General features: G+C 38.8%; 1 protein-coding gene across 1 annotated transcript in view; it reads left to right on the top strand.

The window, feature by feature from the left end:
* The window catches only part of MAP3K15 (mitogen-activated protein kinase kinase kinase 15), a 187572-nt gene that overhangs the window by 116068 nt on the left and 56823 nt on the right, over window positions 1-14681 (top strand). Inside the window, exons 9-12 of the mRNA XM_073667462.1 lie at window positions 901-1060; window positions 3021-3171; window positions 4767-4874; window positions 9804-9853. Coding sequence (XP_073523563.1) covers window positions 901-1060; window positions 3021-3171; window positions 4767-4874; window positions 9804-9853 — 469 coding nt within the window. The remainder of the gene's footprint in view (window positions 1-900; window positions 1061-3020; window positions 3172-4766; window positions 4875-9803; window positions 9854-14681) is intronic.

Raw genomic sequence — 14681 nt, 5'->3', positions numbered from 1 at the left:
CTGCAGGATGACTATTCTACACTCACAATTCCTGTTCAGGAACATGATACGTACATTAGCAGCAAGAGACAGACTCTGACCCTATCTTTAGAATTGAAGCATCTAATGAGCGTGTGCAAAGGTCATTGTGAAGGAAGGAGGAGCAGAGGAGCTGTGACATCACCTATTGTGATTGGTGGATCCTGATTTCCATTGAAAAAACTGCAAGATTTCAAAAAAAATGTATACAGACTGAATAAAAAAACAACAAAATCATTCAAGGGAATCTTTTAGCAGGATCAACATTCCTAAGTTGTCTATTTAGGCATGTAGGTCATGGGAAGCTGAATAATATGATACATTGATATCTATGATCCAATGTCTTATTCCAGAGAAATCCATGTTTTCTTATATGTAAATGAGCTGTTCAGGACTATGGGCCAGACATAGATCTGCCTGAGAATCTTCCTCAAGATATTGTTATATAAAAGGGGGAGTTACCAGGGTGAGACAGGTAATGACTGACAGTCTGCTCTCCTGATCTACATGTCTCACACTGGTAACTCCCCCTTTAAGCCCGCGAGGCAGATTCTTGTGGACATCAGTGTCCAGTTCGGAGATCTTAAATGCTCATTTACATATTAAGAAAAATGTGGATTATTCTGAAGTAAGACATCGGATCACAGCTATCAAGATGTCATTGTATTCAGCTTCCTATGACTTACATGCCCATATAGACTGCTTAGGAGGGTTGATCCCACTGACAGATTCCCTTTAACATAAAAACCTGATTTAGACAATAGGTCATTATCTACTGATTAAATTATATTTAATAGTTGGCAATTATTTAAATGTAGTTAATCTTAATTTAGAGTGTAGCAAAAATATCACTTTCGGTATTAACCTTTGAGGTTTTTTAAGGTGTTCGTCTGAACAGCCTACTGGGAAGGAAAGGAAGCCTGGAGAAAATGAACAATTACTGGGATGTGGGTCAGTTCTTCAATGTCAGCATGCTGGCCAGTGACATTGGAAAAGCCGTACAGGCGGCCGAGCGCCTTTTCAAACTCAAGCCTCCAGTTTGGTAAGAAATCAGTGAGCTCTGGACACCCCGTCTTTAACATTTACTCTTTAATGTAGTCTTTACCTAATAGCTTGGTTACATGCCATTATTTGAGGTCTGTGTTCTGTCCGTAACTTTTACAAGATATTGGATTGAATTCTGACATAGGGAAGAAAATGAAGCCACGACTGGATTTTCTTTTTTCTTACATAACAGAGGTGCAGATTTTTCCATTTTAAGGAGCATTTACACTGCAAGATATTCAGGAATGAGCATTACTAACAACGCTCATTTTATGATTATCTTGCCGTGTAAACAGGCTGCCGATCACCTGATGAATATAAATGCCCGTTCATTGGGTAAAATGATCTTAAGATCATTGTTCTTGGCATTACATCATCCTGTGTAAACATGACTCGCAATGTCGAGAACCACGGCAGCCAATCTAGTATAGATCGCTCAGTGCTCATCATTTACTTTGTTCTGCCTGTGTAGACAGGCTTCCAAATGATGACCTATTAGTAAAGGTTTACTGATCGGCAGTTGTATGGCGCTGACAGTCGGTCTGTGTAAACAGACCCCTACTATACCAAACCGTGATCAAAGTGTGAATAAAGCTTTAGTCTGCATGTAAGTATCTGATAAACAGTAACAAATTACATTGTTTGCCCCATTAAGGGAAATGGACTGATGTAAGTGAATACAGAAGATATGATTCTATCAAGAATAAAAAGTTGTGTCAATTGATTAGAACCAGAATTCACCACGGGAAAGAAAACGCATCTTGTGAATGAGGTTTTAGAAATCCCATGCACTTTACGGTTATTGTAAAATACTGTGGTTTTTTTTCCCTGGATGAAAAAAAAACACCCTGTGGGAACAAGCCCTGAAATGGCAAAGCCGTGCTAATATCTGAGTTAATAAGAAATATGGCCACATCAAAATCTAGCAGGTGTGAATTTTGCTGTATCGCAACATGGCGATATTCTTAACGCAACCACTGTACTTGGTGGCAACTTAGTAGTGTTACATTGCAATCTTAATGTTTTGTGGCCGTCGCCATGTAGACCTTGACATAGGGCTCTCTCCCACCTGCGATGCAATTGGACGAGTGCAATCCGATAAAAAAAATCGGGGCAGCCCACATCCGCGATTATTTTCTCATGCCGATTCGGCATGATATAACAATGGCAGAATGATGTGATTGCATCCGGGCATCAGATCACACGCACCCATATAAGTCTGTGGGAGCGTGTGAAACATCGCAATGCACCCGAGTGCAGTGCAATTCCCGCTGACGCTGGTTATGGAGGGGATGGAGAAATTACTCTCATGCGAGAGGATCGGAGCATGGACACTCTGATCACGCTCGTTGCGCAGCAGGAGCCGAGTGTCATTAGCATATCGCATCCCATGTAATACGACAGTGGGAATTAGCTTAACATACATTTCTCAGGATAATTGTTTGCCTGGAAACTGCTGAGTGTTGCTAACTATAATTCCGTAAAACAAAGTAATACATTTTTTTCATGGATTATGCATTTGACCATATTACGGATCTGTGTTGAATGAATCCGCTAAATGGCATCGGTACAAAATGTATTGCCTCCTACTGTACCTCTATGTCTCTGATACATACACACGCAGATTCATGACTCGGGAGTCCCCAAAGCTTTATATTCCAATGTGCCACTGTGACTTTTTCCTTTGCACATTACCCTTTTCCTATTGTGGGTACGGTGGTGTGTGTCCAAAACAAGCTTGTATACCTGCAAAGGGAAGAAGGGAAACTGTTTATTCGGAAGGAGTCTTCCCTGTCTGCAGTGATTGAATCTATTGTTTGTAGGATATATGAACAGAACACTGTAGCGGCCACAGGAGGTGTTTTTAGCCATTAGAATACTGTCTTCTCTTTTACAGTCAGTATTGTGGATACACCCATGAAGGCCTCTAAACTGGACTATATTTATTTATATGCCAGGTACCTGAGATCAGTTGTACAGAATTTGCTTCTAATACAGAGATTCAAGAAGCTCAACACAGAGCACTCTCCAAGACAAGAACGGCTGAATTTCTGGATGGATATCATTGTGGAGGCAACAAAAGAATCAACAAACGGATTAAGATTTCCCGTATGTAATTATCATCAAATGGTCCTTTTATTTTATTTATTTGTTGATCATTTATGTCTTTTCTTAAAATTATTATTATTTCTAAATTAATATTATTTCTTTCTTTACACTTTATTTTAGTTTATTTCTCTTTTTTTATTTTATGTTCTTTATTTTATTTTCTAAGAATCTAAGAAACACACTAAAACATTAACAAGGTTGGGTTGGTGTTTGTTTCCTTTTTAAATAACTTTTTTATTCCGTTCTTCTTCCATGTCTTTCATATATTCTATGTCCACAACTTAAGGTTCTTACAGCTAAAATATCAGTCTTGCAGTTTTTGAAAAGTTATTTCATAATATTTCACAAGAAAGACTCCAAAGTTCATGAGAACATGTGAACAGGAAATGTTCACAACATCTCATACAAGTGAAAAAGGCAAAAGGGGGGCAATCATCATTCTTGTGATTAAGTTACACATCTTTTTGTGCTACGTATAGTTTTGGAAAAAAAGAGATGCCATTTAATGGTGGTTCTGCCTCTTTTTTAAAAAGAAAAGCATGAGGCTTCTTAGACAGGGTGTGGACACATGTAGTCCAGCAGATTAACTCTAGTTTTCACCAGAAAGTGTAGTCATTTATAGCAGAAATGTACTAGTGTTCACTGTTGACCAACCCTATAAAGCAATTACCTATAAAGTAGTGTGTCCCAAGGCATTAACAGCATCTAAAAACCAAGGAAACAAAAATGCCAGACAAAAATATAAACATAATATAAAACCATGTTTAATTCATAATGAAGATAAAATCAGACATATAGTAAAAAGCCATAGGTATATCAGACATGCAAAAATGCACATGGATGGGTGAATAGGACTTTAAATCAAATCACAAAGTCACAAGTGTAAGGGAAACAGCAATGTATATATGAAGTGTGTAAAAAATAAGAATATGCAGTATAGAGTCAAAAGGTAAGTAGACATACTGAGTGAGCAATCGCATATATAGACACAGAAGTATGAGAAAGGCACCATCAATAAGCAAAATAGTAGACATCAATGCTAGAAATGCAGAAGATGTAATGAGATGGATACTTCATAAGCCATAAGAGAAAGGATAAATAATTCATAGGGCTAAATAGCCATGATCAAGGAGATGCATACATACATCCACAAAGGAACACACCCAACACACATTTAGCTGATGCTTCATCTGCGGTGACTAGACTTAGGAACTGGCCAGTCAGTTTAGTCTGCAATTTTATAATTTACATTTAGGAGTGTCAATGTTCATGTTCCCTCTGTGACATGATTGAGATCTAGAGGGATCACTGAACCTGATGTGTCCCCCAAGTCCGAAACAGAATGGTGGGAGAAACAGATCAATTTTTCCTAAATTCTCATTTTTGCTTATCACTTTGTACAGATAAAGTAAAGTCACTATACATTGTACAGCTATGGCAAATGTACATCCAGCCAGAATAAATTTACTGTGTATATGATGTCATGGAATATATTATCACAAATCTCATGTACATTTGTATTCTGTGGATACAGATCTATAAAATCTCCATTATCCGTTATCAGTTTTATAACTAAATGCAAGTTATTATTCTAGGTTCTCGTCTTGGAGCCCACTAAGGTTTATCAACCATCGTATGTTTCAATAAATAAAGAAGCGGATGAGAGGACGGTTTCATTATGGCACGTATCTCCTGTGGAAATGGTAAGAGCGCCTTTAATTAATGAATGCAATTTGGCTACTGAGTCAGCAATACTGCTTCTCCATCTTGTTGGTGTTAATAAAAGTGGATATGCAGTGATTGACAAGTGATATTAAATTGCAAAAAGAACTTCAGCACTCCATACATGAATTTATAAGAAATATTGTATCTAGACTGATGTCACTTTGAAAAATGAAGTTTTTTTGCGCATAATTTGGCCAATTTATGTGTGCCCATCAACCACGACAAGGTCACCTTCGTATGATGGGTAACTATGCTACGCTACCACTGGATATGCCACTCCTGGGCTGTAAGCCTGTATGGACAATATATCTTTGCTTGGGCTTTAACCCTACAATGTATGGGCTGGTAGAGCTAGTTAAAATCACCTGTGAATGAATAGAAGGAATTAGTGGGAGGGACGCATGGTCAGAAAAAAGGCTGTCAAACTTCTAATAGTGTGAACACGTACCTGCTGCAATGTCCCAGGAGCGGTATCCCAAAAATGATTAATAGGAAAAAGAGAGGGGTCGCTCACTGGTCTATTCGGGTGTTCTGAAGAAAAAAGTAATCTAAATTGCAAAAAGAACTTCGGCACTCCATACATGAATATATAAGAAATATTGTATCTAGACTGATGTCACTTTGAAAAATGAAGGTTTTTTGCGCATAATTTGACCAATTTATGTGTGCCCATCAACCACGACAAGGTCACCTTCGTATGATGGGTAACTATGCTACGCTACCACTGGATATGCCACTCTTGGGCTGTAAGCCTGTATGGACATATTGTGTGAACATTGTAGGTTTAAAGCCCAAGCAGAGACATATTGTCCATACAGGCTTACAGCCCAAGACTGGCATATCCAGTGGTAGCGTAGCGTAGTTACCCATCATACGAAGGTGACCTTGTCGTGGTTGATGGGCACACATAAATTGGCCAAATTATGCGCAAAAAACCTTCATTTTTCAAAGTGACATCAGTCTAGGTACAATATTTCTTATATATTCATGTATGGAGTGCCGAAGTTCTTTTTGCAATTTAGATTACTTTTTTCTTTAGAGCACCCGAATAGACCAGTGAGCGACCCCTCTCTTTTTCCTGACAAATGATATTGTCTCAGAAAAGTAACATTCTTTCCTAAATGCAAAATTAAGCAACTTTCCAAATAATCTTCATTAAAAAATTTCTACCATTTTGTTGTTGGAGAGTTTTTGCAAGTCCAGTACCTAGCTCAGTGCTTTTAGCAAAACTGATAGAAATCCATCCAAGCTTCGGCTGCTTGTTTTCTGCTCTACATCTCTCTTTTAGTGTTAGAGATTACAACAGTGAGGGGGTTGTACACAGATCTCCAAAGTGTGAAAAGGGGAAAAAGTATCTAAAGTCTCAGGGAGGAGAAAACAAGGTATAGTAAAGGAGGAGAGCAGTATAGAATATGTGTTGCTATATAAGCTAATGAATACTGCAGTACAATGGATACACACAGAGCTCACATCCAGCCTATATTACTGAGAGCAACACTCCCAGAAGATAAAAATCTGAAGCTTTGTTTAGGCTGTAGACTGAATATCAGGGTGTCTGAAAATGATCAATGAAAGAAGATTGCAGACTGGAATTTAGTGAATTTTTTTTTAAATTGTAATCTTTATTGAAACAATTTTTTTCATTTTTAAGAAAAAAACAAACCAAAGCATCAAATGGTCTAAAATTTTGTAATATCAGTTATGAAGCATTAAACCAGAGTTATAATATAATTCTACTTTAGTAGTCAGTTAATCAGATATTTTACAACAAAGAAAGGAGAGGAGGTAAACAATAAACTAACATAAAGACACAAACGAGAAGAGGAAAGAGTAAGAAGTAGGATTTGAATGAGTGAATGAACTGGATTGAACACAGTGTTCAAGAGCCATGTAGCTCGAAACGCGTATGGGCTGATTCCTGTTATACACACCACACCTCTTTATTGCTTTGTTGTCTGAGATGCCCAATTTTTCAGCAATTTTATTTTTAAAGGATTTCCAATAAAGATTTTGTGAATTTTTAATTACTCTGGTGTGTTGAGCTGGTTCCAACTCTTAATTTCCTCAATTAATTAGGGGTACGTGCTGTTTATTCTGTTTTTTTCTTTGAAATTGCAACATGGAAGGTGAAAAACAATGTTTTATTGTTGCATTACTTTGGACCACTAATTAAAAAATCCTGAGGATATAACTTTGGTATATTTCCATTTATTTCTGAAGATATTGCACAGTGTATGATAAAAAAATGAAGGGGTGCCAATAACGCCAAGCAGCACGGTATTAATGAAAGATTGAACGTTTGTCCATAGGGGTTTGATTAGAGAACAACCCCAAAAAATGTGAAAAATAGAGCTTCTTGTAGAGGCGCATCGCCAGCATAGGGGAGAGAGATGGGTTCAATTTATGTAAGAATGCAGGCATGTGGTACCAGAAATGGAGAATTTTATATTGGTTTTCTTTGTATGATGCATGATGTCATTGTTAAAGTTTTACCCAAATATTCCTCCCATTTGATCTTGTAAGAATGTCTAGTTAAGGAGTTTGTATCCGGATTTTGTAGAATATCATAGATACCAGGTATTAAGCTTCTTGTTGATGAACCATTTCTACATATTCTATTAAAGGATATTGGGATGGAGACCTGTAGGCTGTGAAATAGGGATGAGGCAATCTTTATATAGTGGATTAATAGAAGCGAATGGAGGGAGAACTTTGATTTCAGCTCATCATATTAGTATAAAGTCCTAGTTTTATGATTGATTATATCTGCAAAATTAACCAGGCCAGATTGAGCCCATATCCTCCTCAATGAGAAGTTTAGGCTTTCAGGGAAATTCGGATGAAATTGGAAGTAAGAGAGGAGTTTGTGGATGTCAAGTTGAATTTTTTGGAGCAAACCTTCCAAATATTTCTGGTAAGCACCATTCGACCTTGAAGTTAATTTGGAGAAGGATTATAGGCGCAATTTCAAACCAGAGATGTAGGATGCGTCGGGGCTAGCCACAATTTTTCAATTTCCATCCACTTTGTATAGGCTGGTTTAGAAGACCAAGCTGGAATTCTGCGTAGGTGCGATGCCCAGTAATAGTGAAGAAGTGGGGTGCCGATATGCCTCCTGTATGTTTGTCAGCCAACAGTGTTGACTTTGGGATTCTATGCCTTTTTTCCTGGCCATATGAATTTCAATGTGGCTGCCTGGAGGGTTTGTAAATCTCTGAGAGGAACGGGGTATGGGTAGGGTCTCAAATATGTAAAAGCAATTTGGGGAGGGTGGGCATTTTTCTTGCTGAAATGCTCCCAAATAGGGAGAGGGGAAGAGACATCCATCTTGTCAATAAGGAGTCTATTTCTTTGTAGAGTGGAGGAAAGGTGTTCACATAGAGAGTGGAAAATGAGGTTGTGAGGTTGGTGCGTAGGTATTTGAGAGCGGTATCACACAGTGAAATTTAAGGTTGGTATGAAGGTGGGTCAGTTGGGATTCAGATATGTGAAGTGGAAAGGCCTCAGTTGTATTTGTTTATAGCCTGATAGATGACCACATTTTAAAAGACGGGAGTGAAAATTGGAGAGTGATATATTAGGATTAGGATATCATCAGCGAAAATGGATAATTTGAATGCTTTGTCTTTAAACCGGACCCCTTTAATGTCTGGAATTGCTGTGATAACGGCAAGAGGTTTAATGTATAAGACGAAAAGCAGTGGGGAGTCGGTGGGCAGCCCTGTCTAGTGCCACTTTTTATAATGATTGGTTTAGGGCAGGGTTCCCCATTTCCAGTCCTCAAGGCCCTCCAACAGGTCCTGGTTTCAGGATTTGTTTAGTATTGCGCAGGTGATAATTACGTCATCTGCAGAGGCAATAATTCCATCACCTGAGCAATATAAGGAAATCTTGACAACATGACCTGTTGGTGGGACTTGAGGATTGGAGTTGGCGAACCCTGGTTTAGGGGAGCCATGAGGGAAGGGAATTGTGCCTGAGGGGTTAGAATAGAGACCTTCAATTTCTTTTAAAAAGGAGCTCTTTATACCTTCTCCTCAAGAGTCTCAAACATATAAGACCAAATAAGATGGTCATACGTCTTCCCAGCATCTAAACTCAAAAGGAGTGTAGGTTCCTCAGATTTTTTAACTATGTTTATAAGATCAGAAATGTAGTGGTCAGGAGGACCTAGGGGAGGCTTTTTCATTTCCAATGTCTTTAATGATGTCATCATCATAAAGCTTCTCTTATTAGCGAAAAGGTTACGATCATTTTATGTCCTACATGGGAAAGGCCATGAAAAGAGTCATATTTACATGAACCATAAGTAGGAGGGAGATTTTGGCTGGCTAAGGATTTCATTATGATTATATTATGTGGCTGTTTCTAATTTGTCAAGCATAGAGTTATAATTAAAGGGAATCTGTCAGTAGTATCCACCCCCTAAGCCATCTAATATGGGCATGCGGTTCAGTTGAATAACATGATCAACGTTTTGCTTAATGTGGAAATGAGCTTTATAGATCTGTGGGCCTGACACAGATCTCCCTGATAATTTGTCTCCAGAGCTTATTTAAAATGACAGGGGGCGTTACCAGTGTGAGACATGTAGATCTGGAGAGCAGACTGTCAGTCTTTACATGTCTCACACTGGTAATGCCTCCTTTCATTTAAAATAATCTCTGGAGGCAGATTCTCAGGGAGATCAGTGTCCGGCCCATAGTCCTGAACAGCTCATTTACATATAAGAAAAAATGTAAAATAAGACATTGGGTGCAGATATCAAGGAATCATTTTATTCAGCTTCCTATGACCAGCATGCCCTTATCGACGGCTTAGGAGGGTTAATCCAACTGAAAGATTCCTTTTAATGTTATGTTTTATTTCTTACCATTTAATATTATTATTATTATTATTCATTTCAGAAAGGAATTCATGAGTGGAACTTCACTGCGTCTTCCATCAGAGGCATAAGGTGAGAGACCAAACAATCCATACGTTTATCGTATCAGACGTTAGGAGAAAGCTTTGTGTTTGTGCACCATCAAAAAATAATGACAGGAAGGTCTGCAAGCAATGGTAGCTTATTTCCAAATATTTCCTGGAAAAGGACAAGTTTATGAGCTACAAAATGCGTCTGCTTTTGCCCATTTATTCTTTCAATTAAAGTGAATGTCAGCATTTTTTTGCTACATAATCTGAGAGCAACATGTTGTAGAGACAGAGTCTGATCCTAGCTATGTATCAATTACTGGACTGGTTGGTGTAGTTTTGATATTATCCCTGTTTTTTTCTGTTGTAGATGTAGCAGTGGTCAGAATGCTGAGATGTGCATATTCCTGCCCACACTTCTTGTTGGCAGCTTCTTGTGTATACTGGGCATTGTAAGCAAGTTGCCAATCAGTAGTGGCAGCAGATTATACACATTAGCTGTACTGACTGGAACAGAAAACTGGTCCTTTAGAGATAATCTCCTGCTGATAAAACACTGATTGTATTGAAAGTACAACACACAGCCTAGTAAGTTACACATCCCTGGAATCAGGCTCTCTGCCCTATATTGTGCTGCTCTCCAATTAAATAGCAAAAACTTGCTGACTGATTCCCAATAATGACAAATTAAATCTCTTTCTTGTTTTACTTCTGTTGCTGTGCTGTAGAAGCAATCTGTTCCGTTGATATAGATATAGCAGTCCTTGGCTCCTAGGGGCCACCTTAGGAACAGCAGCCTGAAACAGCATAACCTGAAGTTAGCACCGAATCAACAGAAGTCAAAGATTTCAGAAGTGTGTCATAAAGAACGATATTGCTAAGTAAAGTAAAATAGCATATCATGCATATACTGTATGCATTTATGCCGGTCAGGATCTGTATTCCTCTGAAAGAAGCCACTATATAGGCATACAATGGCATGTCAGTTATTGACTGTCTAGGTATAGCATGTATAGAGTCATGGTCGAAAGTTTTGGCACCCTTGAAATTGTTCCGGAAAATGAAGTATTTCTCCCAGAAAATTATTGCAGTTACACCTGTTTTGTTGTACACATGTTTAGTTCCTTTGTGTGTATTGGAACAATGCAAAAAAAAACTAAACTGAAGAAAAGGCAAATTGGACATACAGTGGTGTAAAAAAGTGTTTGCCCCCTTCCTTATTTCTTATTCTTTTGCATGTTTGTCACACGTAAATATTCCAAATCACAAAACAGATTTAAATATTAGACAAAGATAACACAAGTAACCACAAAATGCAGTTTTTAAATGAAGGTCTTTATTATTAAGGGAAAAATAATCCAAACCTACAGGGCCCAGTGTGAAAAAGTGATTGCCCCCTAAACCTAACAACTGGTTGGGCCACCCTTAGTTGCAACAACTGCAGTCAAACGTTTGCGATAACTGGCAATGAATCTTTTACCACACTCTGGAGCAATTTTGGCCCACTGATCTTTGCAAAATTTTTGTAATTCTGCCACATTGGAGGGTTTCCGAGCATGAACCGTCTTTTGTATAGTCATGCCACAGCATCTCAATCGGATTAAGGTCAGGACTTTGACTAGGCCACTGCAAAGTCTTAATTTTGTTTTTCTTAAGCCATTCAGACGTGGACTTGCTGGTGTGTTTTGGATCATTGTCCTGCTGCATAACCTAAGTGCCCTTCATCTTGAGGTCTCGAACAGATGGCTGGACATTCTCCTCTAGGTTTTTTTGGTAGACAGCAGAATTCATGTTTCCATTTATCACAGTAAGTCTTCCAGGTCCTGAAGCAGCAAAACAGCCCCAGACCATCACACTACCACCACCATATTTTACTGTTTGTATGATGTTCCTTTTCTAAAATACTGTGTTACTTCTACGCAAGATGTAATGGGACATACACCTTCCAAAAAGTTCAACTTTTGCCTCGTCAGTCCACAGAGTATTTTTCCAAAAGTCTTGGCGATCATCAAGATGTTTTCTGTCAAAACTGAGACAAGCCTTTATGTTCTTTTTGCTCAGCAGTGGTTTTCGTCTTGGAACTCTGCCATGCATGCCATTTTTGCCCAGTCTGTTTCTTATGGTGAAGTCATGAACACTGACCTTAACTGAGGCAAGTGAGGCCTGCAGGTCTTTGGATGTTGTTGTGGGGTCTTTTGTGACCTCTTGAATGAGTCGTCGCTGCACTCTTGGGGTCATTTTGGTTGGCCGGCCACTCCTCGGAAGGTTCATCACTGTTCCATGTTTTCGCCATTTGTGGATAATGACTGTCACTGTGGCTTGTTGGAGTCACTTTAGAAATGGCTTTATAACCTTATCCATCCAGACTGATAGATCTCAATTACTTTGTTTCTCATTTGTTTTTGAATTTCTTTGAATCGCAGCATGATGTCTATCTTTTGAGGATCTTTTGGTCTACTTCACTTTTTCAGGCAAGTCCTATTTAAGTGATTTCTTGATTGAGAACAGGTGTGGCAGTAATCAGGCCTGTGTGTGGCTAGGAAAATTAAACTGCTCTTCCCAAAGATGTGATAAACCACAGATAATTCATGTTTTAAGGGAGGAGCAATCACTTTTTCACATAGGGCCATGTAGGTTTGGATTTATTTTTCCCTTAAAAATAAAGACCTTGATTTAAAAACTAAATTTTGTGTTTACTTGTGTTACCTTTTGTCTAATATTTAAAATTGTTTTGTGATCTGAAACATTTAAGTGTGACAAACATGCAAAAGAATAATAAATCAGTAAGGGGGCAAACACTTTTTCACACCACTGTACGTTCACACAAAACCCCAAAAATGGTCCAGACAAAAATTCAATCTTTGCATTGTGTGTCTGTGTGGGCCACACTAAGCATAGTGAACAAAAAGATGAGAAGAGAACTGTCTGAGGACTTGAAAACCAAAATTGTTGAACAATATCAACAATCTCAAGGTTACAAGTCCATCTCAAACTCTATGGCAGGAGACCCAGGAGGACCAGACTGCTGACACAGAGACATAAAAAATCTAGACTGTAGTTTGCCAAAATGTATGTGAGTAAGCCAAAATCCTTCTGTGAAAGTGTCTTGTGGACAGATGAGACCAAGATAGAGCTTTTTGTTAAAGCACAACATTCTACTGTTTACCGTAAATGGAACGAGAAAAGAACACCGTACCTACAGTCAATTATGGTGGAGGTTCAAAGATGTTTTGGGGTTGTTTTGCTGCCTCTAGCACTTGGTGCCTTGACTGTGTACACGGAATCATGAAATCTGAAAATTACCAAAGATCGTGGGTCTTCCAGCAAGACAATGACACCAAACATACTTCAATAAGCACCCAGAAATGGATGAAAACAAAGCTCTGGAGAGTTCTGAAGTGGCCAGCAATGAGTCCAGATCTAAATCCCATTGAATACTTGTGGAGAGATCATAAAATTGCTGTTGTCACAAGGCATCCTTCAAATATGAGCGACCTGGAGCAGTTAGCTAAAGAAAATTGATCCAAAATAGGAAAAAGCAACAGAATACACCTTCCAATATAGTAATAAAAGGGAATGCAGTTTTATTCCAACATATGCCAACAAAACACCCTTTATGAAGCTTGTTGGATCAGGAGCTAACAGTGCACTCCAGCGATCCGACCAGCTTCATGGCAGCGCTTACAAGCAATATAAGCAAGAGCTTGTAAGCACTATGCACGTTTTGCCACCGTTGCTAGATTGCAGTGGTGGCTTGTGACCTAGACAATCCATAAAAATTATAATTAAAAATTACTTGGTTCTTAAGAACGCAGAAGATTTTTTATAACATGTAAATTGCAGAGTTGCTTTTTTACCCGTGTAAGAACATGGGAGTAACTTTTACTCATATAATGGCCTTATTTAGAATCGTACCATGGTAAAACTCGGAATCATGTTACACTATAGCTCATGCATTACCTCTAGCCATAGAAATGTCTACGTGTTAATCCCTGCAGCTAAATGTTGTCCATTCTCAGATCTCCTCTGACAGTCAGGGTCATATTGGCCTTCTGTTATTCATCCAATAACTTATGTCTTTTCCCATTGTTTCACTCTGATGGCTCAGACTTCGTCTCCAGGGACATACTGACTGTGTGAAGAATCAAGAGATCCTCCGTTCACTCTTATGTATCCTATATGATATATAGTTAAAGGGAATCTGTCACCAGCTTCTTCGCTACCCCATCTGAGAGCAACAAGATGTAGGGGCAGATTCCATCGATATAACACTTACTGGGCTGCTTGCTGCAGTTTTGATAAAATTTATGTTTTCTCTGCTGCAGATCAGCCAGTTCTCTGAATGCTGAACTCTGTATAACACACCACTGATGGGCAGCTTTCTGTGTACACTGTGCATAAGCAGAAAGCTAGCAATCGGTGGGGTTATACAGAGCTCATGAATATGGAGGACTACATTGCAGCTGTTTTACTAGTCCTATAGTGATAATCTGTTGCTGATGTTATCAAAACTACAGCAAGCAGCCCAGTAAGTGACACATCGCTGGAATCAAGGGCTTTGTCTTTACATCATGCTGCTTTAAAATTAGGTGGCAGATTCCCTTTAGAGGGAATCTGTGAGTAAGTTTGACCCCCTAAAGCGTACATATGCACATGTAGCCCAGGGAAAGATTAACTCATTGGTACCTTTATATTGTCAATCCATTTCTTGAATCTGGAGAAATCCACAATTTTAGCGGATGGCGATGAGGTGTTAAGTGCAGTGGTTATTAACATTCTTGGTGCCTCCCTGTCTCTGTTGTGATGTACATATGACATGAGGCACCGGGCCAGGATAGCACGCCTGTGTAGATCAGCGGTCTCCTCCCCTG

The sequence above is a fragment of the Phyllobates terribilis genome, unplaced genomic scaffold (assembly GCF_046119375.1).
Source record: "Phyllobates terribilis strain yellow unplaced genomic scaffold, ASM4611937v1 Scaffold_2__4_contigs__length_985480577, whole genome shotgun sequence".
NCBI classification, from domain to species: domain Eukaryota; kingdom Metazoa; phylum Chordata; class Amphibia; order Anura; family Dendrobatidae; genus Phyllobates; species Phyllobates terribilis.
Note: the sequence above shows the minus strand (reverse complement) of the source record. Positions and strands in the feature narration are given on the sequence as shown.